Source organism: Rana temporaria, chromosome 5 (assembly GCF_905171775.1).
Source record: "Rana temporaria chromosome 5, aRanTem1.1, whole genome shotgun sequence".
Lineage (NCBI taxonomy): Eukaryota > Metazoa > Chordata > Amphibia > Anura > Ranidae > Rana > Rana temporaria.
In genome coordinates this window covers 129673400-129700077 of record NC_053493.1, presented here as the reverse complement: position 1 = coordinate 129700077, position 26678 = coordinate 129673400, and the positions used below count along the sequence as shown (strand labels likewise).

Sequence of the window (26678 nt, the reverse complement as noted above, 5' to 3'; positions counted from 1 at the left end):
GTGCGCATACTCACGCAGGGAATCATCCCTAGGTGGGGATGTCCATTGCAAATAGGAAAGCCACGCAAGGAACTTTATAAGATTGGCTAGTACACTTATCCTTGATACTATACCAAATCAGAAACACCCCTAGTTCAAGAAATGGACTTTCTGCTTATGAAATTTTAAATGGGTAGGCCAGTACAAAAGAGGAAATGGCTTATGGAAAATGAAGATCCCCAAGTGGATCCTAACCTTTACTCCCTACAGGAAGAGTACGTGAGAAATCTGGTAAGTACACTTAGTGAAAATTATGAGGCAATGCCTGTCACCTTTCCTCCTCTTTCCACAGATCTGATCCACCGGGTCATACCGGGAGACAAAGTCCTAATAAAACAACTCGCAGTGAGGAAAAATATAGGACCCGTTTACACCGGCCCACGTGAAGTAGTAAAAGGTCTCCAGAACGGCTGTACTAACTTCCCAGGGACCACAATGGATCTGTGCATCCCTGATGAAGACAACCCCCCTTTTTCCCCTTCCAACTCCAGAGGCACCGACAGAAGAGCAGAAAAGGAGGGACCAACAAGCCACACAACTGGAGGACTTAATCCAAGGATTGGAACAGGTCACAGTGCAACTACCTTGAACATTCTCAAAAACTGGCCCCCAATTTGCTCCCCCGTTTCGGTCCCAGACCACATCCAACTCCACATTGGCCCAAGTTGCAAAATATTTTTCTTTGTCACCGATTGTTACATGTTGGGTTCTCCTTATTGCAATCCCAGGAAAATGACTAAACCCCATGTGAAAAGGGGTGAGAATGTCAGCGTGGCAATGTTGACCATAGAGCAGAAATTGTATAATGAGTGATCGCGTAGGCTAGGGCCTACGTGATAAAAGGAGGGATTGAAAGGCTAGAGTTCCCCCATAAATATCAATGCATTGAAAGGCTAGAGTTCCCCCATACTATCAATGCATTATAAGGCTTGCTAAAGTTCCCCCATAGTAATGAATGCTTGTATGTTTACGTATCCTTTTACCCAGAGCTTCTAGGACTAGTTACAAAGAAACTAACAACAACCTTGCCATTTGTTATTATGTACTAGGCAAAGAATGATAACATTCGATAAGGTGCAGTAGAAACAAGGTTTAGACACCCAGAAGACAGATTGTTATATTTTACACAAAATGTATAATTGTGACAAATATTACTTGTATAACCTATGAACAAGTATGCATTAGAAATAAAGTCTAGTGTGGACATACCATATGTGCGTGTGAATGTTTTCACTACCAATGCATTGGGGAGCCTCCATACATCCAGATTGTCCTTAAAACCCGGGTCTAGTTGAACCAGCAACCTTACAGAAACAACTGGTGTGTAACAAATGTATGCTATAAATATGGAAAACAACATTTCCAGTGTATGAGTGCTTGCATATTGCAGAAAGCTTACCAATTGACTAGGAAGGCAATAGACTAAGACCAAGTACTAAGTAGCTGGCTAATGTTTTGAGAATCAAGTAACGTAATGGCTTTCAAAGATTGAATAGGGCTGACATTTTTTCCTATTAAAGTGTCTGCAAGATATTCGGAAATAGTGAACTATTTTTAGGGGTTGCAGTTATTGTCCAGCATATTCACAGCAAAGTGGCTACACTACACTTTGACCACACAACTAGTATACTCACATGTATTTAGGGACATAGAACAGTATATACAAAAAGTGTTCCAAATACATTTTAAAATGTGTAACCTTCATGTACTCTCTTATACAGAAATACACATGTTATCAAAACGGAAGTCAAACAAGGTAGAGCCAATGTAATAACCAGTTGGCTTCCCTCAGTATCAGAAATAGAAACCCTCATACTGCACTGGGCCGCCTATTTAAAAAAAAGAAATGGCTAATACTATGGAAATCCACTGCATATTATGGAAATCTTTGCATTAGCTGAGAAGTTATTACAGGAACTTCAGCCTAATTGGATTATAGTAATAAACACTTGAAGGGATATGACAATCAATGTAACCATTCTCTTTTATACTAAAATACAAGAAAAAAAAAAAACTCAGCACAGATTAAAAAAAGTCACACAGGTAAAATAAAACAGATACGCTGGGAGGATATAATAAAGTAATAATAACAATAATAATAATAATAATAATAATAATAAAAAAAAACACACTGGATAATCAGATATTAAATCAGAAGCAGAAATGAAACACTGAGACAAATGAGAGGAGAATATTATTAGAGACAACAAAAAGAATCCAAGTGGTTTTATAAATAAACATGGGGTCAGTAATAATTGAAACATGACAACACTGTAAAGATACTTAAAGTGGTAATAAACTCTAATCTTAAAGTGGTTTTAAAGGTTCAAGGTTTGGAATGCATGAAGATGTGTGCAGATCAGAGCATCCATTGTACTGCAGCCTGTGAATTTGTAGGGCTAAAGCAGTATAGTTTAGATTTTTGGTCTACTGTGGTGCATTGAAAACCCATTGAAAAGAAAAGCTTGCCTTAACGCACCACATAATAATGCACCTATGTTCATGGTTTATGACTAAGGCCATATAGGCTGAAATGCGTCAACTGTTCTCATTTGCGTTTGTTCACTGTGGCTTGTCGATAAAAACAAAGAGTCTGAAGGTTACCAGCTTCTGTACTGATCTCTATTTATGCATGGTCAATAAAATGTTTATTTGTGCATCAAAGTTTTAAATAAATGTTATAACAATATATAGTTTAAATAAGATGTAAAATACATAGATGTACAAATATTAAAGAAAATAAACCCAAGCCCATTATAGTTTGCTTTTCCTGTGTATGCATACCGTATTTATTGTGCTTTAGTGGAAGAACCGTTAGCATATTTCTGACTTATAAAGCAGTGAATGTGAACCATAAATGCACTGCAGATAATTCAATTAATGTAATTTAAAACACTTGTAACTATGGGCATTATTGCTTTTGGTTGCTTTCTACGATCTCTTAATAGTTGTTAAAGGTATTTTATGCACTCCATTGGGATCTTGGCTTTGGACACAGCACTTAACTCCTCCTTTTCCCCACCTTCTTCCCTCGCTTTAACTTCCCTACATTATCCAATTTAATTTCCTGCTCTGCTTTACTATCTGTCAGAGCTGTCGCTTCTACATCCTAACTTATGCCTTGTACACACGATTGGTTTTCCAGGCGGTAAAAAGTCCGCTGGGAAAACCTAGGGGAAAACCGAGAACCTGCTTGGTAGCTTTTTACCCCTACACACAGCCGGGTTTCCCGACAGGAAAACTGCCATGAAAGCTTTGGTCGGCAATCTCAGCCATGTGCCTGCTCCATCTGCACTGTCTCGCAGTGTTTACCATTGGAAAACTGCAGAGAAAAAAAAACGCTGGGAATCCCGGCAGGAAAATAGAGAACATGTTCTCTTTTTTCCTGCCGGGATTCCTGGTGGTTTTCCTACTGGGAAAACGGCAATTCAGCATACACCCGGCCGTTTTTCCTAGCGAAAAACTGTCATGGCAGTTTTCCTGCCGGGGAAACCGGTCGTGTTTGTACGAGGCATATGAGTAGAATTGAACTAAGATGATTATTACTGGATTTATGTGGAAACAATTTTCTTGTTTGATTTTTCTGCTTGCAATCATATTTTGGACACCTGTTTTATCTACCTTCATTTTGTGGACGTTAAATTTTCTTTTGTTCTCTTTGACAACAGTGTTTTTGCCATTGTTAAATGTTATACCACATGACGTGGAAGCATTTCTCCTGTGTTATATATACACATCTCAATAAACATTTATAACAAAAAAAAAAACACTTGTAACCTAGAAAATATACCTGCAACAGATATTTGGTGAATAACAAATTCACTGTTTCATAAATATGTCTCAAAATTTAATTAAATAATTCTAGTTCAGTGTTTCTTATGGCCTCTTGTTACAGAAAGTATGTATGGCTTGCTGATAGTAATGCTTCGACCACTAACATGCACAGAGCAATGTAAAATCTTGTAAAAATCATAGGTAAATAAAACAAAAATGTTAATATTGTTTTTTTATTCCGAACTTAATTATTATTATTTTTTTTTATTGCACAATATCGGTTGAGTTGTCTAGAGGACCTTGACTGGTTCCAGAGGACATATGAGTGTCACAATATCATTCATTGATGCAAGAGATCATCCCGTTTTTTTAAATCCCTTTCAAAACTTTACTTCTATAATATCAGTATGATGGAGTCCTGTGTCTTAGGGCACTTTGTTTATAGGTTGCAGGATCATTAACAAAATAATAGTCACCAAATTATTGATAAACTTTGGATTTTGACCATATTAGGAAGGTAAGAAGTCATAATGATGATGATAAGAGCTGTTCCTTGTAGATCAGAAGCTCTTAAAAAGTAGATAGAGTCACCTAAGACATAATCCAAAGCTTTAGTGCTTTCAAGTGCCAATTAGATGGAAATACATCCATCAAGAACATTATGGAATAAGGCAGGGCAATCGATGCCACTTGAGCATTGTGATGGGTTTCATGATCTCAAACCCCTTAATATCAATAATGAAGGCCACAGAATCTCTTTTCATATTTTTTTCTCAAAGTCCATACAAAAAAATATATATTTTAAAGTCTGCTAAATTCAATATATGTTTCCATTTAAAGACTTTGTAAGGAGTAATACATCAACTGTAGCAGTCTCACGTGTTGCAATTAACTTTTGTTTCTCTATCAAAATATGGATATATTTAACCACTTGACTCTCACTGCGTTAATTTTTTTCACTTCAGTCATATCTTAGTGCCGCACATTATGCTTTTTAAAGTTTGTAGTCTACCCTAGCATATTCTACATTGGTTTTTTTTACATACAGTGAGGGGAAAAAAGTATTTGATCCCCTGCTGATTTTATACATTTGCCCACTGACAAAGAAATAATCAGCCTATAATTTTAATGGTAGGTTTATTTTAACAGTGAAAGACAGAATAAGAACAAAAATATCCAGAAAAACACATTTAAAAAAAGTTATACATTTATTTGCATTTTATAAGTGAAATAAATATTTGACCCCTTCACAAAACATGACTTAGTACTTGCTGGCAAAACCCTTGTTGGCAATCACAGAGGTCAGATGTTTTTTTGCAGCTGGCCACCAGGTTTGCACACATCTCAGGAGGGATTTTGTCCCACTCCTCTTTGCAGATCCTCTCCAAGTCATTAAGGTTTTGAGGCTGACATTTGTTAACTTAAACCTTCAGCCCCCTCCACATATTTTCTATGGGATTAAGGTCTGGAGACTGGCTAGACCACTCCTGGACCTTAATGTGCTTCTTGTTGAACCACTCCTTTGTTGTCTTGGCCATGTGTTTTTGGTCATTGTCATGCTGGAATACCCATCCCATTTTCAATGCCCTGGCTGAGGAAAGGAGGTTCTCACCCAAGATTTGAGGGTACATGGCCCCATCCATCTTTCCTTTTGATGTGGTGAAGTTGTCTTGTCCTCTTAGCAGAAAACCCCCCAAAGTACAGTTGTATTCAAAATTATTCAACCCCCACTGAAATTGATTGTTTTGCCAAGTTTGACATTGATTTTGATCTTCCTGCTTACAATTAAATCAAAGAGGCACGTGTAGGTCAGACAAATATAACATAACATTTATAATGAAATAACCACAAATGTCTTTTCTGTGCTCACATCATTATCAGTTTTATTCAACCCTTAATTGACATTCAATCTTAGTACTTAGTACAACATCCTTTTACAGTTATAACAGCTTTTAAACTTGAAGCATAGCTTGACACAAGTGTCTTGCAGCGATCTACGGGTATCTTCGCCCATTCGTCATGGGCAAAAGCCTCCAGTTCAGTCACATTCTTAGGCTTGCGCACTGCAACTGCTTTCTTTAAGTCCCACCAAAGGTTCTCAATCGGATTTAAGTCTGGTGACTGCGATGGCCACTCCAAAATGTTCCAGCCTTTAATCTGCAACCATGCTCTAGTGGACTTGGAGGTATGCTTGGGATCATTGTCCTGTTGAAAGGTCCAACGTCTCCCAAGCCTCAGGTTTGTGACGGACTGCATCACATTGTTATCCACTATCTCCTGGTACTGAAGAGAATTCATGGTACCTTGCACACGCTGAAGCTTCCCTGTACCTGCTGAAGCAAAACAGCCCCAAAGCATGATTGACCCCCCGCCATGCTTCACAGTAGGCAAGGTGTTCTTTTCATCATAGGCCTTGTTCTTCCTCCTCCAAACATAGCGTTGATCCATGGGCCCAAACACTTCTAATTTTGTTTCATCAGTCCACAGAACACAATCCCAAAACTTCTGTGGTTTGTCCACATTATTTTTGCATACTGCAGTCGACTCTTCTTATTCTTTGGAGACAGCAAGGGGGTGCGCCTGGGAGTTCTGGCATGGAGGCCTTCATTACGCAGTGTGCGCCGTATTGTGTGAGCAGAAACTTCAGTACCCACATCTGACAAATCTTTTGTCAGTTCCTCAGCAGTCACAAGGGGACTTTTCTCCACTCTACGCTTCAGGTAGCGTTCAGCAGTCGAAGTCAGCATCTTCTTTTTGCCACGACCAGGTAGCGTTTCAACAGTGCCCTTTGGCTTGAATTTGCGAATGATGCTTCCTATGGTGTCTCTTGGTATGTTTAACATCTTTGCAATCTTCTTATAGCCATTGCCCTTCCTGTGAAGAGTAATCACCTGAGCTGAGTATCACAGTCATTTTAAAGCTGCCTGATTGGTGCTTATTAGGCTTTATTGCTGCTCCCTGACATCCACAGGTGTTTTCAATACCTGATTGAAAACACTTCAATGAACCTCTGTTCTTCAGAGTGGTAGTCTTTAAGGGGTTGAATAATTGTGTAAATGAAGAATTCACAAAATAAACATTTACTACTGTATTACAAAACCAATTGATGTCATTTTAGTTGCATATGGTTCTTTAAGAAGTCCTTGTAGGATTTCATTCTGAATACAATTACAAATGTACACTAAATTCCCTAAAACCCTTTACAGCATTGGGGGGTTGAATAATTTTGAACACAACTGTATAATGTTTCCACCTGTATGTTTGACAGTGGGGATGGTGTTCTTGGGGTCATGTGCAGCATTCCTCCTCCAAACACGGTGAGTTGAGTTGATGCCAAAGAGCTTGATTTTGGTCTCATCTGACCACAACACTTTCACCCAGTTCTCCTCTGAATCATTCAAATGTTCATTAGCAAACTTTAGACTGGCCTGTAGATGTGCTTTCTTGAGTAGGGGGACATTGCAGGATATGCAGGATTTCAGTCCTTCAGGGCGTAGTGTGTTACCAATTGTTTTCTTGGTGACTATAGTCCCAGCTGCCTAGAAATCATTGACAAGATTCTCCCTTGTAGTTCTGGGCTGATTCCTCACCGCTCTCATGATCATTGAAATCCCACGAGATTAAGCCTATTCCAGCCTTGTGTAGGTCTACAAATTTGTCCCTGACATCCTTGAACAGCTCTTTGGTCTCGGCCATGGTGGAGAGATTGGAATCTGATTGATTGATTGCTTCTGTGGACAAGTATCTTTTATACAGGTAACAAGCTGAGATTAAGAGAGTGCTCCTAATCTTAGCTCGCTACCTGTATATAAGACACCTGGGAGCCAGAAATCTTGCTGATTGATAGGGGATCAAACGCTTATTTCACTCATAATGCAAATCAATTTATATATTTTTCTGTATTTTTTTTTATTCTGTCTTTCACTGTTAAAATAAACCTACCATTAAAACTATAGACTGATCATTTCTTTGTCAGTGGGCAAATGCACAAAATCAACAGGGGATCAAATATTTTTTCACCTCACTGTAGACAGGCTTTTAATTTGGTAGCAGTTTTTTACACATTTAATTCTATTTTTATTGTTTTTTATATTGGGAATAAATAGTAAAGATTTAGAAAAAAAGTGTATTTTTTTCTGTATACACTCCCCTACATATTAACCCTTCAAAGTATAATCAACAAAGTCTGCTAAAGAAAATTATATCACAGTGCAATATTATATCACATTAACGTGACTTATATGTAATGTAGAAGAATGGAAAAGCCCAGATTAAACATTAAAGAGTAACTCCACTTTTGTTGAGGAAAAAAGCAATCCCCTCTGGGTGATCTATGTGCATTGCAATGATTTTACCAAACGTTGTTATAGATTCTTACCTTTTTTTATTCTGAATAGCTGTGAAGCCTCGTACACACGGCCGAGGAACTCGACGTGCCAAACACATCGAGTTCCTCGGCCAGTTCAGCACTGAAGCCGCCGAGGAGCTCGGCGGGGAGAGAGCTCCCATAGAACAACGAGGAAATAGAGAACATGTTCTCTATTTCCTCGCCGAGCTCCTCGTCGGCTTCCTCGGCCGAAAGTGTACACACGACCAGTTTCCTCGGCAGAATTCAGCCAGAAACTCGGTCGGAAGCTGAATTCTGCCGAGGAAACTGGTCGTGTGTACGGGGCCTTAGTCTATGTCCCTGTGCAAAGTGTATTTGAATAAGAGCAATTTTGTAATTATCAATGAGCTGCTGCAATTGCAGGGTTCTGATGAGGAAAGCTGCAGGATCTGCATCCCTTTAGATTTGATTTCCTTTTGGGAATATCTCACCAAAAATTACATTTTTGTTGCAGAGGATGCCAAAAATCAAACTTGTATCTACATTAAGTGCAGACTTCTGAGAAAAAACAGTAAGTCTATCACACAAGCAGGAAATTACATTTTTGGGAGGCGCTCTGTTCACCATCTGTGTACAGAACACCTCCAGGTTGCCATATTATATTGCATTTTACAGAAAATTACTGCACTCTAGATTGGAAAGGAAAGGTAATTTTTAATAACATTCAATTACAATAGGATTTGTGTAGCAGATGTATATGTTATATTATATATTTTCTTTTTTTGCTATATTTTTTAGCACAACAATGGAGTAACCCTTTAAGGTTGGATTGATGAGGGCACAATTATCACAACTTTATTAATGTAAATACAATGCAGAATAATGGTGTTTACATGGTCTTCTAATGCTCAGTTTTATGTAGCTATATACTGAAGTATCAGAAGCCCAGGAACTAATTGTTTCATCACATGGGCTTAGCACTGGGCCTTGGTTGTCCCAGGGCTAGTGTCAGTGAAGGTCTGCAGAAGTCGCTGACAATTTTTTAGAATATGACAAAAAGGACATTAAATGTCAACTATGATATTTTGCATTTCATGTGTTGAGAAAACAAGATACAAGTATTTCACTTTTTCCAGGTTTTAATTGATTTGCCTACATGCAGTCAAATATACGTGTTATATAATTTATCTTGATGTACAAAAAATTATTGCAGACTGCAATATAAAAAGGCGCTTCATTAATGATATATTAAATTTAACAAATTATGCACTAGCCCATTTATTGGATATATTATAGTGCAATTATTTTGACAGATGCAACCTTGTATGATTTTCATGCTGACTAGTATATCTTTGGATTTTTCAGTGGATAAGTGTATATCAGCATATAGGTATCGCACATATATAGCTAGATTCACAAAGAGGTACGCCGGCGTATCAGTAGATACGCCGTCGTAACTCGGAATCTAAGCCGTCATATGTTTAAGTGTATTCTCAAACTGAGATACACTTAAACCTAGCTAAGATACGACGTCCTGCACCGTCATATCTTAGCTGACTAGTTCCGCCGGCCGCTAGGGGGGTGAACGCTGATTTACGCCTAGAATGCGTAAATCAGCGAGATACGCCGATTCACGAACGTACACTTGCCCGTCGCAGTAAAGATACGCCGTTTACGTAAGGCGATTCCCGGCGTAAAGTTAGTCGAACAAATAGTTGGCCTAGTCAATGTTAAGTATGGCCGTCGTTCCCACGTCGAAATTTGAAAAATTTACGTCGTTTGCGTAAGTCGTCCGTGAATGGGTCTGGACGTAATTTACGTTCATGTCGAAAACCAATACGTCCTTGCGGCGTACTTTGGAGCAATGCACACTGGGATATGTCCACGGACGGCGCATGCGCCGTTCGTAAAAAACGTCAATCACGTCGGGTCACGAGTAATTTACATAAAACACGCCCCCCTCATCCTCATTTAAATTAGGCGCGCTTACGCTGGCCCATTGACGCTACGCCGTCGTAACTTAGGAGGCAAGTGCTTTGTGAATACAGCACTTGCCTCTTGACTTACGGTGGCGTAGCGTATATGCGATACGCTAAGCCGGCTAAAAGATACGCCGCCCTACCTGAATCCGGCTAATAAAGTGTCTTTTATAATCTAGGAAAGTTTTATACCACTGAACCACAATTTCAGTTAGAAAGGCCAACTGAGTATTACCACAAATTATAAAAATCATCCAGTAAAGTGAATCTAAAAGTTTTTGGTCCATTTTAGAGTGGGGGAAGGGTTAGAAACCTTGTCAAGTTTTTACTGCTGTTTGTGTTCCCAGTGGGGAAGCTCACTCTCTCTAATTGTACTAGTGACCACTCGCACCAAGACTACAAATGAAGAGAAAAATAACATTTAGAGTAGACACTGGAACAGGAATGAAAGAGAAATCCTCTAATAGGGGCATACTGTCCAGCGAAAACTGTAAAAAAGGATTTTTGTTTAACGTGATGTCTTCTCATTTTCTGTTGGGTCTTGTAACAGAAAGTACCAGGCCGCCATGAGCGGCCCTGGTACCATTTGATCGCTATGATCAATCACAGTGATCACAGTACAGTAGCAATTAGGCTTTCATTTATAATGTCTTGCTTACTACTGTCCAATCACGTCAGGGCATGTACCATGTTATAGCTGTTACCAATCACAGCACAAAAAAAAATCCCTGATTACCTGTTTTCCCCTCCAAGTACAGAGTAGTATACCGATGAAAAATTGTAAAAGAAAAAAATAATTAGATACTGTCACCAGTTAGTATCCCTAATCATCTCCACAACAGTTACAGTGCCCCTGATCACCACCACACCTGTCCAAGTGTCCTGATCACCACCACAACAGTCATATTGTCCCTAATCACCTCCACACCAGTTACAGTGACCCTGATTACTGCCACACAAGTCCTAGTGTCCCTGATCACTGCCACACCAGTCCCAGGGTCCCTGATCACTGCCCCAGTGGGGCAGGAACGCTTTATTTCTTCAGCCTCCTGTACCTCCTGGCCAGTGAACATGGCATTCCTAGGGGAAGTCATATACAGTACCAGTAGGCTAGGTCTGCTTGGTTTATAGGAACTGGGACTGCTATAGGTGATGCTGCACTAAGCTATATTCCATGATCACTTGTATAGAGGTGACCATTACAGTACATTGGTTTTGATACAATTGGTTAATTTTTGTGATACACAAGATACAAGTTCTTGTATATAATTAGTCCAAAAAGTTAAAAAGTCCCACACATCGGGAGAAGTAGCAGAATGTGTTTTGAGGTAGGATTCTAGGTATGTCTATGCTGTTTGAGTGAGAAATATCTTAATAAACTGACAACTTTGTGTAAAAAAAGACTCACCATGCCCCTTAGAAAGACTATGTGCTGTTTGTTTTCCAAAATGTGGTGGTTTTGTGGGTGTTTACACTGTCCTGTGCTACAGGGCCTCCATTAATTTGATAGATAGTCAGGAAATTAGATGTATAATTTAAGCCCCTAGACTGCAGGGGTGTCAAACTCAATTTCATCATGGGCCGCATCAGCATTATGATTGCCCTCAAAAGGGCCAGTTGTATCTGTAAGATTAGATGTGCAGCGCATCGCCTCCCCTTACATTAGATGTCAAGAGTCACCCCACCATCAGAAGTTGTGTCCCCCGCTCTCCCTTACATCACAGTGTACACCCCTTTCCTTATGCTGCTGCTGGGAAGAATCTGGATGCATTGCTTGTAAGCAGAAAGTAAGGGTCTGGAGGAGGACCAGAGGAGGGCTGGAGCTCTCCTGCAGCTGCAGGAGAGGTGCAAGGACTACATGAAATAGCCTGGGGGGCCGGATTCGGCCCGCGGGCCTTGTGTTTGACACCTGTGCCCTAGAGGGCCTGAGGGTGTTCCTTGGTCTCCTCTGTTTGGTTAGGCTGTGAAAAAGTCTCACAAATGTGGTTTCGCCATACTTGGAAGGAGTGGTAAAATGCATTTTGGGGTGTAATTCTAAGTATGCCTATCATGTGTGCTAGAAATATCTTATTCAATTACAATACACTTTGCTCAAAACGGACCTGAGAACTGAGCGATCAGTGGTTTTTGATCTCTCAGTGTAGAACCAGCGGGGGGGACAGCTGCAGCATTGGAACAATGCTGCTGCCATCTAGGTGATTATGAATGTTTATTATTTTATACTCCTTCTACTTTTAACATACGTTGTATCAAGGCAGCCAAAAAATTGGGCTTCCAAGGCACCAAAATATCAAAAAAAATCAGACATGCCACAAAATTGTTGACACATAGCAAATTGGTATATTGCCTTAGTGCATTGGGGTGCCATCCAAAATGAACATCCAAAATGAATGGCACTGCAATGTGTCAACACATATGTTTGTTGCAACCCATTGCAGTAACGTACATGTTCCCGTAATGCTTGGATGTAAATTGGCCCAAGCTTCGTGGAGTGGAATCAGCACAGTCCCTCTTACTTCCAGGAGTGCCAAGCAGAGTCCCGTCCTACGTCCAGGTTTGCCTGCCTGGCTAGCAATAAATGCTCCGATCTCCATATTACAATACACCGAGTGGCCCATCCAGTGCCAGCCAGCCAGCCAGAATTGCCACAGGCCAGATAGAACCTTGTAGTGGACCAGATGTGGCCCCTGAGCCATACTCTAAAGACTCCTGCATTAGGAAAACAGGACCAGATAACGGGGGAAAATTTAGCAAGAACTCCAGCAATGACAGTACCCAGGGACTGCAAAACTGTATCACTTCTGCCGCCTACTATCTTCTATACTTTTCTTGCCAGATTTTCACTAGTCACCTTCAACTCTAGCCTCCCTGGCTTCTTTGACCCTGTCTCAGTTCTCTCAGGGTGAAAAGCAGTGTGATGGTGATGATCTGGTGTTTTCACATGAGACCAAGCAACAATATACTGCCGAACCTCTTAGCACAGTGGCCATTGCTTTCCATGTGCAAACTGTGTCTACAAGGAAACATTCACTATGGCTTCGTACACACGACCGGGTTTCTCGGCAAAAAACAGCAAGAAAACTGCTTCTTGCCAAGATTCCCGTTCATGTTTACGGGGCATTCAGGTTTCTCGTCTGGAAATCAGACAAGAATCTTGACGAGAAAAAAAAAGAGATCCTGCTCTATTTTTTCTCGTCGAGATTCTCGTTTGCCTATTTCCAGACGAGAAACCCGAGAGTGTGTATACTTACCTGTCGCCGTGGAAACCCGCGTATGCTCGAAATGACTTTGACGCATGCGCGGTAGCTTCCACGGCATAGGTAGGGTGAAGCAAGATGGCGGCGGCGACGGCATAAACAATGACGTCATAGCGTTCTTTTCTTTCAAGAGAACCGCGGTTCTTTTGAAATGAAAGTCAGTACACTCCAGCGGCAAAAGTTTCTTGCCAAGAATGTCGTCAGGGAAAACAACGGGTTTTTCCTGGCGATATTCTCGGACGTGTGTACGAGGCCTTAGTGACATTACGCTAAGAGTTCAACAATGCCACATGCTTCTCATTGTGATGAACACTAACACTGATGGATATGGTCTGATACACTGTATCCCTTTTAAGACAAGTAACATTGCAGGACCACATCTCTAAAATTGAGGTTGGAGTTGAGGCCCGTGAGGCTAAATTGCAGCAGATCCCAAAAGACTCTTTAGTGCTTAAACAATCGTCCACTATCTGCATACAAAAGATAGCTGATCTCGAGTACCACCTGAGGCACAATAATATATGCATGATAGGCCTTCCACTATATTTGCAGAAAAATTGTTGCTGGAGGTATTTGGAAGGGATGCTTTTCTTCCATGTTTACAGTGGAGTGTGCACAAAGGGTGCCCTTCCAGGACCATACCCCCAGGTGTCCTTTCCTCATATACCTATAAAATAAAACAAGAGACACAACCTTATGACTTGTCATGAGTGGAATGAAATCCTGTTTAACAATGTTAACATTTTCTCAGGTGAGGGCTTTCACACTGGGGCGGTGCGCTTGCAGGACGGGAACAAAAAGTCCTGCAAGCAGCATCTTTGGGGCGATGCGGGAGTGGTGTAAAAAAAATATATTTTTGCTATTTTAAACCAGTTTTACTTTGACAATAAAAAAAAAAGGTCAATGCTCCGTGCAGCCCGTGCTCAGCTGTGTCTGAAAGGAACGTGTGGGCGGGAACATTTAAACAAGTAGCCGACAGCTAAAGAGCCACGGACTGAACTCGTGTGAGACATGATCATCCTGGGAACATAAAATCTGACACCAGGCATTTTGTTGATTGAGATTTCCTTATCTGCATACACCATGGTTACCTTGTGTAACAAAGCTGATTCAACCTCTTTTTAGTTAAAGGGTCCACTCAAGTTGGTAAGGAGCCAATTTATTTATTCACGTCGGGTGAATGTGATCTACTTGGTGGAGGCTTCACTGTTTATTCAAGACACAGATCTTTCTTCATGAGAATCATCTTTAAAATACTTTTTTGATCACTCTATTTTTGTCATAAGCACATGTTTGGATTATATATTTTGTTTCATATATGGACTTTAATTATTTAATTAATATTTTGTTCATGTATGTTCACTATTGATTAGGTATAGCGCCCCCTCCCTCACCTTTTCAATAAAAAAAAAAAAAATCAGGAAATATCCTTTAACATTTTCCACCAAATGAAAGCCTAAAAAAAAAATATAATCCACCTGGATAAATTAAGAAGTTGCGAAGATGTGTACAGTTTTAATAACACAAGTCAAAGTTGGGCTTGGGCATTAAGTTTGTTTTTCATGAAGGGGTGAAGTCATCTAACATGTTATAATTAGTCTATTATCTTCAACAATCTATTTTATAAAAACATACAACTTTGTTGTGCTGTTTTAACACAATTTCATTGCATATCTATTAAATTCACATCATATGCCCCCAAGATGTCGATTCAGTGTCTGTCATTAATGGTATTATAGCCACAGATCCACATTATGGATTTATGGTCCTCTGATATTGGCTGACATACTTTCGTTTCTGTGCATTTTTAATGAATTTATCCGGAATATTTAATTTACAATATACACATTCTATATCTTCTAAAGTAACCTCTTTTCTAGCAGTCAAGATCTTCTAAATTGTGGCTCTTTTTTTTTTTTTAAGTCATTATATGAAGATATTTTTCCATGAATTTCTAATCTAGTTACCTCTTTAATAGAGCTTCATTTAAATAATCAGGAAACATACATATTGATCTTTATGAATATAATGTTACCAAGAAATAAAAAAAAAATATTATTTACCAACTTTCATCAACATTTTGATGAATTGATAGTTTTCTAGTGGAATAGATCTTTTATCAAATGCAGTGCATTGATGTTAGAATTGAATACACCTTTCATGACTAGTAAATCTATGGATAGGTGGACATTCATTACAGTAGACATGAAAAAGCCAGAGTGTGTTTTGAAATGAATGGTCCCCTAAATCCAAAATTAACATTGACAAACTATATAGGGATTGATTTACTAAAACTGTGGAGTGAAAAATCGTGAGCCATCTGCAACAATCAGGTTTTAGCTTCAGCTTGTTCAATTAAGCTTAATTAACGCAGTCCCACTGAGAGGCGGGCAACAGCCATTGATGGACCTAAGATAGAACCAGGAGCCATCTGCAACAACTAGAAGCATCAACATCCAAATCTAAACCAGAAGAGGTAATGTTCCCTAAAAGACAGGGAACTGCTAAGAGAATCAACCTGATACTCAGATCAGGATAAGAAACACCACCAAAGGGAATGACTACCTCAGAAGATAATGAGCCTGCACCAGCAGAAGCTGTGAGCCAAGGCAAATACCAACAGGTGGAGCAATATATCTATTGAAATGGGGAGTACAGACTAACAACAGTAATGGACAAAAAGGGACAACTGGGTGATTCCTAGCCTCATGATAAATTACTAAAACATAACAGGTGAAACAGGTAAGACCAGCTAGTCTGGGGATAGTAAGAGTCCCAAGCCTTAAACTTTTGTCCCTAAGATTCGGGGAAGGAGGCCACAAGAATTATTAGAGAAGTCTAGGACATTCATCAAAGCTCATATGAGATAATAAAGACAGAGAAAGATCGAGAAATTATCTGCCCTACATGTGACAAAGGCATCAAAGTAGCTCATGTACCTTTTTTAGCCACTGAGTCAAGCGCATTTTTCATATTATTCACGTGTTTTGTCACACAACAAATGCGCAACAGAATGCAGGACTTTTAAATTGCGGGGCCCCGTACAGACTACCTGACAGGGCCCCCCCCAAGAAAATATTAAAGCTATATTTTGCTAAAAATACAATACAATCAGCAGACACAAATATAACATAACCCACAGAATTCCTGCAAAATCTAAAAGATAAAACTGAGTTAATAAATAAAAATGAAGATGAGATAAAAAAAATATGCAGACAGGATCAAAAAGAGGGAGAGAAACAAAGTAGTTAGAGAGATAAACTCAGGAGCAGTAATAACCTTAAAACCAGTGCTGAGAGGAGGGGGTGCCCACACAGGGAGGGGGATTAGTGAAGGAGATAAAGGCAGATAAAAGCAAGCAGCAGGGAGATGGGAGGAGAGCAGCTTTGATCTGCTGGAGGAAAAGAGACACAATTATCGTCTGTCACCAATCCCCCTTCCTGTTGGGCTCCCCTGTGTGCTTGGGCCCCGTACAACAGGGCTGGTGGTCCCCCCCATCAGCGGCCCTGATTGCACTTCATAATGCATGTTTTGCTGCATTTTTTGGGTGTATCTGGAAATGCAGGACAGAAATGCAGGTTTTTTTTGGAGCACTTATGTGCGAAGATGGCCTTAGAGAAATTGTGAAGTAAAAAATCCTTGATCCTATTTTTGTAAACAAAGTTTTTATGTACCTAGTACAAATATATATTTTTATCTATCTATCTATCTATCTATCTATCTATCTATCTATCTATCTATCTATCTATCTATCTATCTATCTATCTATCTATCTATCTATCTATCTATCTATCTATCTATATAGATATATATGTCAGATGGATTGGGTAATGCTCACCTTACAAATATGGGTACCTTAAACTTCCAAAGAAATAAATAAATACACAGATTGAATACATACAGTATGAGAGCTGTTTTACCTGCCAAAGTATTTCGATTTTTGTCCATCTGGTTCTGAGATATACACAGCTCTGTCTAACAGGGCCAAAGAACTGATTTTCTCTGCTGCAGTTAGGCCCCTTTCACACTGGGGCGGGAGGTGCGTTGACGGTATAGCGGCGCTATTTTTTGCGGTGCTATACCATCGTAATTGCCGTATTCGGCTGCTAGCGGTTTTAACCCCCACTAACGGCCGAAAAAGGGTTACTACTGCCCGCAATGCACCTCTGCAAAGGCGCATTTCCAGCGGTATTACTGCGGTTTCCCATTGCTTTCAATAGGAAGGAGCGGTGGAGGAGCAGTAAACACACCGCTCCTTCACTGCTCCAAAGATGCTGCTAGCAGGACTTTTGGAGCGGTCCTGCTAGCGCACCGCTCCAGTGTGAAAGCCCTCGGGCTTTCACATTGAGACTGCAGGGCAGGAGTTTTTCAGGCGGTATTTAGTCACTATTTTTAGCGCTAAAATGCCTGAAAAACTCCTCAGTGTGAAAGGGGCCTTAAGAATCACTTTTTCAGTTCTTGTCCCTCAACCAGCTTGTGACTATAAAGTGAAAGGAGAAGCAGAAGACTCATCTTCCTGTCTTTCTGTTCTGTCTGTCTATCTGCATGCTCCTTGTTAGCACTTTAGCACTGCAGCATAACCCATTGGCTCCTAGTGCTGATTCTCTTTCTCCTAGTCTAAGCGCTGCTGTACAGGGACTGCAAGACAGATATCCAATTCAGGTACTTCAACTGCTTGCAATTCATTTTTTTTTAGCTGCCTTAATCAGTGAATTTTGTCACAAATTAGTTCAGGTTTAATCATGGTTTCTCACCTATGGTCCACATACTTGTATAATTATGCAGTACAGCTATTATGACATTGAAATGCTTTGAGTTGGAGAAAAGTAGCCTCAAGAATGAAAATCCAATTCAATAACTGAAACAGTGTCACTATCGTTATCCTATTTGCTTCTGAATAATAATTATAATACACATAACCCCGATCAGTTTAGTATTGGAAGCAATCATGCATCTGCATTCACATTACCTACCAAAATGACAAAACATTATGCATGCAAGATAATATATAATATAGTACGTATATAATAATTATACAAAATGTAATATAATATAGTACAAATGCAATACTATTATAGAAGGTAAAGTGTAAAACTTTTTTTCAAACATCATGCATTATTTAAAGTGGTTGTAAACCCCCATTCATGAAGTCTGAAATCTGTAGTGTTTAATTATCCCTCTCCAAAGCTCTGAATGCCGTGTTTTTCTGCTGCTCCATTCCTCTTTTATCAGCATAGTCACTACTAACAAGTTCTCCTACACAGGAGATAACAGCAGCTGGAAATGTGTGTTGGTAGGGTGCTTAGAGATAGATAAGCAGAGAGCTTGTCTATTCACAGTACAGTTCTGCATGTTCCTTCGTTACTCTGCCTATGTGCAGGGGGGGGGGGGTGCCTTTCCTCCAATCAGCTCTTACACAGTGTATGCCCAGACTCTACACCCGCTGCTGAATGAGGAAACAAGATTTATAACACGATGTGCACTTTCTAAAGAGTATAGAAAGGAAAACACAGCAGATATACATGTAAAACTTATGTAGGAATATTTGTTTCATCTCTGTGTATTATTTTGGGCCAGTTACTTCTCTAGGAATAGGAGAGGGTTTACAACTACTTTAATTTCCTTTTGAAAATAATGGTAAATGTTAATGCCAGATCAAATTTTGCTATATCTAATCACTTTACGAATGATGTTAGGTGAAACATATTAACGACTGGTGTTCCAAGTGGCTGACATACTAAATGAGTAAAGCATGTTCACTTTTCAGTGTGAAAATACATTTTGCAAAGAATAATCAATTATGTGCAAGGAAAATAATAAAAAAAGGATTTTTGCTTCTACACAATTTGGATGATAGTCAGCAATGCTTCCTTTTATTGACTAAGATAACTGAAAATTTCCTTGCAAAGTGCACATGGTTTACGTCTAAATCAGCCACATTGAGTCTAAAAAAAACAACATTTATAAGTAATCCACACTTTTGCATTTATTCACTTTACTCAGAATGTTCACTGGGTTAGAGTGTGATACATGCTCAAAACTATGAGGAGAAGTACTATACAATTAGTGCTGGACATGCATTAAATTAAATACCTTGCTACAGCTTGGGTTTGTCTATGGGCAAACTGGCTGTAGTATATATGGATGTGTAACCGCCCGAGGTTACATCTCAGCCTGCTTTTATTAACATTGGTGGAAATCAGGTACGTGGAAGAGAATGGACTGTGAAATACAGAAATATTCTCACCTGTTGCAGTACTGAGGACAAAAATTGGAGTTTTAAGTGAAGCTCTAAAGCCTGTCGCTTTTCCTAATTTTGTTTTCAGAAGGCAATTAAACAAAGAGAAAGTTACAGTACAGTTAAATTCAGAATTGCATATGTGAAAACTACATCACAACAGGAAACAATATGGATGCACTTCAAGCAAATTATGCTATGATAAATTTTGCGATAAAGTAAATCTATTGCGTTGTCCATTCAGGATGATGTGACAGGTTCTCTTGAAAGCTTACTTTCCATACATTAATACACACGTTTACTATGCTACAGAGTACCCTTCCCTCTCCCACCATGCTCCAGGGTTTCCTGTTCCCCTCCCACTATGCTGCAGGGTTACCCATTCCCCTCCCACCATGATCCAGGGTTGTCTGTTCCCTTCCACCATGCTCCAGAGTTGCCTGTTCCCCTCCTACCATGCTCCGGGGTTGTCTGTTCCCCTCCCACCATGCTCAAGGGTTACCTGTTCTCTTCCCACTATGCTCCAGGGTTACCTCTTCCACCCCACCCCCATGCTCCAGGGTTACCTGTTCCCCTCCCACCATGCTCCAGGGTTACCTGTTCCCCTCCCACCATGCTCCAGGGTTACCTTTTCCCCTCCCTCCATGCTCCATGGTTACCTGTTACCCTCCCACCCTGCTCCAAGGTTACATGTACATTTCCCACCATGCTCCAGGGTTACATGTTCCCCTCCTACTATCCTCCAGGGTTATATTGTTTCCTCCGACCGTGCTCCATGGTTACATGTTCCACTCCCACCCTGCACCAGGGTTAGATGCTCATGTCCCACTATGCTCCAGGATTACGTGTTCTCCTGCCAAGCACACCAGTGTTCAGGCCGGGCATCTGGCCCCTTAAGCCTGAGCACTAGTTCCTGAAATGAAGGGGAGAAGGTCACATTCTGCCTCATACCAAGAAGGGTCAAGTATAGTGTTCTGACAGACTAATGGATCAGCTGGGGAGCAAGGCAAAGGTAGGCATTACTGGGTGAGTGGGTGGGCCTGTAAATACAGCCTGTCACTTTGACCTGAATGCACCAAGTAACAGATTCACTTTAAACTGGTTAAACCCCAAAAATTACACATTTGGTTACATTTCTCCAAATCAAACATGAAGAAAGCGTAATGAACTTTTAGTAGGCAAATATATGACTGATTCATCAAAACTGCAACAAATCCAAAGCCGTGGCCTATGGCAATTTTGATTTATATACAAGTATATTTTAAGTCAACTGTAAAACAATTATTTATTGGCTGATTTTTAGCACAATTTTTCATGTGCTTTTGTCCCCACTATTCATATTTTTATACAGGATTTATATAGCCCCAACAGTTGCACAGCACTTTACAAAATAAACATTTACAATACAAGTCAAGGCAAGATAGTTGGGAGGGCCCTGCTCGTGAGAGCTTTCATTAATTGAACTCTGTATGGGGCGGGGGACAACTCCCACAAAGCAACATATGCCAAGTTATAGATTTTCCAGATGTGATGTAGATGTCATCATGCGATAACTATATCATCTAAAAGTTCATCATGTCTGTAATGTATTGCTAACCAGGATGTGAAAGGTTTTGTTATGGCCACATTGTCATCATGGCAAAATTAGCTTTCTTTCTAAAATACAATCAGCAGCCTTACATCAGCAGTACAATTATACAGTATAAATACTGATTTGTTTAAATGGGAAAAACTATGAAAAGAGCAAAAAAAAAATTATTATTCCTTTACATTATCTGTTACAATATTAGTGCAACTTAAAGTGATTGTAAAGGTTCAAGTATTTTTCTTTTAAATGACAAACATTTCATACTTACCTCCACTGTGCAGTTAGTTTTGCACAGAGTGACCCCGATCCACATCTTCTGGGGTCCCTCGTGAAAAAACACGAACCTTTACAAACCCTTTAACCACTTGCTTACTGGGCACATATACCCCCCTCCTGCCCAGGTGAAATTTCAGCTTCCGGCACTGCGTCGCTTTAACTGACAATTGCGCAGTCGTGCGACGTGGCTCCCAGAAAAAATTGACGCCCTTTTTTCCCCACAAGTAGAGCTTTCTTTTGGTGGTATTTGATCACCTCTGCGGTTTTTATTTTTAGCGCTATAAACAAAAAAAGAGCGACAATTTTGAAAAAAATTCTACATTTTTTACTTGTTGCTATAATAAATAGCCAAATTTAAAAAATAAAAAAAAATTCTCAGTCTAGGCCGATACGTATTCTTCTACATATTTTTGGTAAAAAAAAATCACAATAAGCGACTGGTTTGCGCAAAAGTTATAGCGCCTACAAAATAGGGGACACAATTATTATTATTTTTTATTATTTTTTTTGTACTAGTAATGGCGGCGATCTGCGATTTTTATTGGGACTGCGACATTATGGCGGACACATCGGACACATTTTTGGCACCATTCACATTTATACTGCGATCAGTGCTATAAATATGCACTAATTACTGTATAAATGTGACTGGCAGGGAAGGGGTTAACACTAGGGGGGAGGAAGGGGTTAAATGTGTACCCTGCATAGTGTTTCTAACTGTGGGGGAAGGGGACTGACTGGGGAAGGTGACCGATCTTTTGTCCCTATGTACAAGGGACACAGATCGGTCTCCTCTCTCCCTGACAGGACGTGGATCTGTGTGTTTACACACACAGATCCACGTCCTTGTCTCTGTAACCGCCGATCGCGGGTGCCTGGCGGACATCGTGGCCGCCAGGCACGCACATCGGCATCTCAGTGATGCGGCAGGCACGCGTGCGCCGCCATTGTGGGCGACGCTTGCGCGCCCCCTAGTGGCTGGAGGCCGGAGATCGTATATAGACGACCACCCGGAGATTGGCAATCACACTGCGGCCGTATATAGTCGTACGGCCGGCAGGAAGTGGTTAAAGAAGAATTATGATTTTTTTATTTAGCTGTTAAATAACTTAAGGCAAACTGCATCATTTTACATTGAATTTGTCTATGTAGTTAAATCACTGCAGTGTTGTCACCCTGCTCAGTTCAGCCTTCCCTACTCTACCAATAATTTGAAGGAAAAAAACTCAGGAAAGAAGAATGTCTCCTAATGAGACTACTCTTTCCTTTCTTTCAATGTACTGCAATAATGAGCAACAGTAAATATTTTATCATTGTTGCACACCAGATATTATTACAGTGATTGGGACACAAGCTACAAAGGTAGCCCAAACCAGATCAAAATTGTTGATGCATGCACTATTTACAGCCACACACTTCTTTATTGAACTTGTGATCATTAGGTTTTTTTTTATCAGACAGCTATGAGAATTTCACTCTATGACTGGTCCTTTTATCCTCACACATTTAAATGGATAACAAATCTGTTAATTCCCCTGCACATTTACATTTGCTCATTCAACCTTGTTCATACTCAGTCTTATTCTGATGTTTGTACGAAAATTTTCAGCTAGCCCTACAAAATTATTTAGCACCTGTAGCTGGCTTTTGACTTTTGGGGAGAGGACTTCATGACATGTTGGCAGAGAAGACCAGGTCACCAGTGACAGGACAAGCCAGTAGAGTTGGGCGAACGGTTTGGGTCGAGCAAAAGCTCGGTCTGAACATCGCCTGTTCGCCCATTCCCCCTGAATTAACAGGGCACTTGGTGTGATGTTCGCCTGCCAAGCGTCCCGCAATACAATGCGCAATGCATTCTAGGGGCCCTAATTGGAGCCTTGCACCTGACCGATTTTTTTTTTTGGTTGCTGTGTGTTTTTTTTTCCCTGCCTGCCCTCTTTTTTTTTTTAATTGTCAGATGCAGTTTTTCTGACTGCGACGCTGGTGTTCCCTCTTTTTTATTTTTTTATAGTTTTTAGATTTCTGTCAACATCAGTCCTCAATTTAAAGTGCACCAGACACCACTTTTTATTCAATAAAGTGCATCCAATCACACAATTTCCAGTTTCTATTAAATTTGGGTAATAAGCTCACCCCCTCCATCACGTCTTTGAGGCCAACAAGAAGAGACAGACGTTCCCATGCCACTATGAGGAGGCCAACAGCGCTCGTGTCCAAAGGCAAAGGTGGACATGGTCTGTCCACGGGCAGGGCACATTTGTCTCTGTTTAGTGATTTTGCCCATGCTATCCAGCCAGCATGCAGGAAGGGTGGTGGACTGGCTTATTAAACCATCCTCATCCTTCTCATCCACTATGACATAAGCTGAAACTAGTGTGCAGTCCACCGCAGCTCTCAGAGCGACTTATTTTGCCTGCTTATCCACATCTACTCTGCCATAGCCCCAGCATCATGCAAGGCGTAGTAAGCTGAATTATTTGAACACAGTGTCAGCCACTTGCTTCTTGAGGATGCACAGACATTACTTGATTCTGATGTTGGTTATGAGGTGGAGGAAGGGAGTAACATGAGCCTACAGAGAGGGGAGAACTTCAAATTGGCAGTCATGTTCCCTTAACCACAGCCATATTGCCAAGTTGGCTCCAGTGATGATGAGGATGGAGGGGATGATGATGATGAGGCCACTGACATGACTTGAGGGCCAGATAGAGCAAAGGAGGAAAGTGAGGGGGAGCACCACCCCAACTAGGCATAATGTCCTCCAGAGTTGACCATCATGGAAGAGTAGAGAGCAGCCACCCTATTTCATTCGATTGTGGAACTGTTATCCCCTGGCACACTTCCCACAGCTCTTGCTCAGCTGATCACACTGTTGCAATTTGCAATCTCTGCCGCAAGCAGATCAAGAGTGGCAAAAACACCAGCCATTTGGGTACCACATGCTTGACAAGGCATTTAATCTCTCACCACCCAGCCCGTTGTCAAGAGCAAATGAAAGCCACACACAAGGGGAACAATTCTTCTCCTCCTCAATCCTCTCCGTTCATGTCAACCCCTGCTATATCTCATGACTTCTCAGCAGCATCCACTGACAGGGAAGACGGTATAGCAAACAGTGTCACAGCTCCTCACAACACATCTGCCAGCAGCACACCTCCAGCTGTAGAGTATATCAGGCAAATTTTTCTACCCCAGCTGCTGTATTGAAAAAAAAATACACTCTCTGCCACACACATGCCCAGCGTCTAAATTCCAGCTTCAAATTGTCCAAATTGCTGGCTTTACAACCCCTGCCTTTTTGTCTGGTGAATTATGCCGCCTCCTGTGAATTTGCAATGTGTTGTACCACAATGGCAGGTTCCCAGTCACCATTTATTTTCATGTAAGGCCATTCCAGCTCTGTATCATCATGTGGAAGGTAATGTTTTGGCATCGGGCAAGGCAGTAAGCAGCAAGGTCCACGTTACTGTAGTAATGTGGACTACTTACTACAGCAAGCATGGTTAGGGATGATATATTTAGTTCACATCACACTGGGTAACTCTGCTTGCAACTAGAAAGGATGCTAGATAGGAGCTTGTTTTACCGCCATGTCTCCATACAGCTGGTGGTGATGATGCAAGATCTGTCAGTTACACCTCCTCTTCCGCTTCCATACCCTTCTCTGCTAAATTGTTCTATGAACAGAGAGACACCCAAATTACTCTAAATTGTGGCCTCATCATACAGACTGGCTCCTCAAGCCGTTCTTTACTAAATAAAGAAGGCTTGCAGGGAAAATCAATTTAAATGTCATTTTTTTATTTATTTATGTATGTCAGTTTTGGCAGACTAAGGGGACCACTCAGGCACAAAATTTAAAGGAATTTTTTATTTAAATTTTTTCACTTTAAGCATTATTAAAATCACTGCTTCTTTAAAAACTATATTTTTTAAAAGTTTATTTTTTTTCATTGGTACATGTCCCCCGGGGCAGTACTGGGCCTTCATACCCTTTTTATGGCTAATAACTTGCATATAAGCCTTCAAAATGGGGACATTTGAGTTTTCAAGTTCGGGTCCCATAGACTTTAATGGGGTTTGCGATTGGGGTCCGAACTTTTGCAAAGATCGAGAGTTCTGGTGCAAATCAAACTGGGGGGCGTTCGGCCAATAGCTCACTAGTATCATTTTGAAAAGCCTTACGCCTGATAATGGTCATCCTAAACTATTGTAGTTTAAACGAGATATTAAAAAATAGGCCTAGGAGGACTTGTTGTAGACAACCGCCATGTTTTACATTGTTAGTGCAACCCTAATTACTGACAATTTAAAAATGAATCTATCATAAACATTAACAATTTCAACTACGTACAGCCATGTTAAAAAGTAAGTACACCTCATGATAATTGTTGACTTTTTCAACATATTTAAAACATCTTCATACATACAGTGCATACAGGTTAAGGCAATACTTCTGAAGCCCCGTACACACGACCAGTTTCCTCGGCAGAATTCAGCTTCCGACCGAGTTTCTGGCTGAATTCTGCCGAGAAACCCGGCCGTGTGTACACTTTCGGCCGAGGAAGCCGACGAGGAGCTCGACGAGGAAATAGAGAACATGTTCTCTATTTCCTCGTTGTTCTATGGGAGCTCTCGGCCCGCCGAGCTCCTCGGCGGCTTCAGGGCTAAACTGGCCGAGGAACTCGATGTGTTTGGCACGTCGAGTTCCTCGGCCGTGTGTACGGGGCCTGAATAAAAACAGAGACATTATGCCTTATTAATCATTCACTCAATAAAATTCTATCAATAAATGTAATGCTGTACTGTGAGAAAAGCACACTTAGGCCTAAGATGCTGGTATTGTTCCCTATAACCGAAATGGCTTGTAGGTGTTTTGCTTTACACCAGTTTTCATTCCTTGGTTAATTTGCTAGTGTGCTTTGGATCAATATCGTGTTGAAAGGTCCATTTCCAGTTCAACTTTTAGACAGATGGCCTCACATTCACCGCAAGCACGCTTTGATATGAAGCAGAATTAATAGCTTACTCAATTATCCAAGTTGTCTTAGCCCTCAAGCAGTAAATCAACCACAAACCATAACATTTTAATTGCTATCTTTAACCACTTAAGACCCGGACCATTATGCAGGTAAAGGACCTGGCCCCTTTTTGCGATTCAGCACTGCGTCGCTTTAACTGACAATTGCGCGGTCGTGTG

At 40.6% G+C, this 26678-nt stretch overlaps 1 protein-coding gene across 1 annotated transcript in view; it reads right to left on the bottom strand.

Moving 5' to 3' along the window:
* The window catches only part of LOC120941120 (myosin VIIA and Rab interacting protein), a 344153-nt gene that overhangs the window by 41904 nt on the left and 275571 nt on the right, over positions 1–26678 (bottom strand). Inside the window, exon 13 of the mRNA XM_040354396.1 lies at positions 19624–19686. Coding sequence (XP_040210330.1) covers positions 19624–19686 — 63 coding nt within the window. The remainder of the gene's footprint in view (positions 1–19623; positions 19687–26678) is intronic.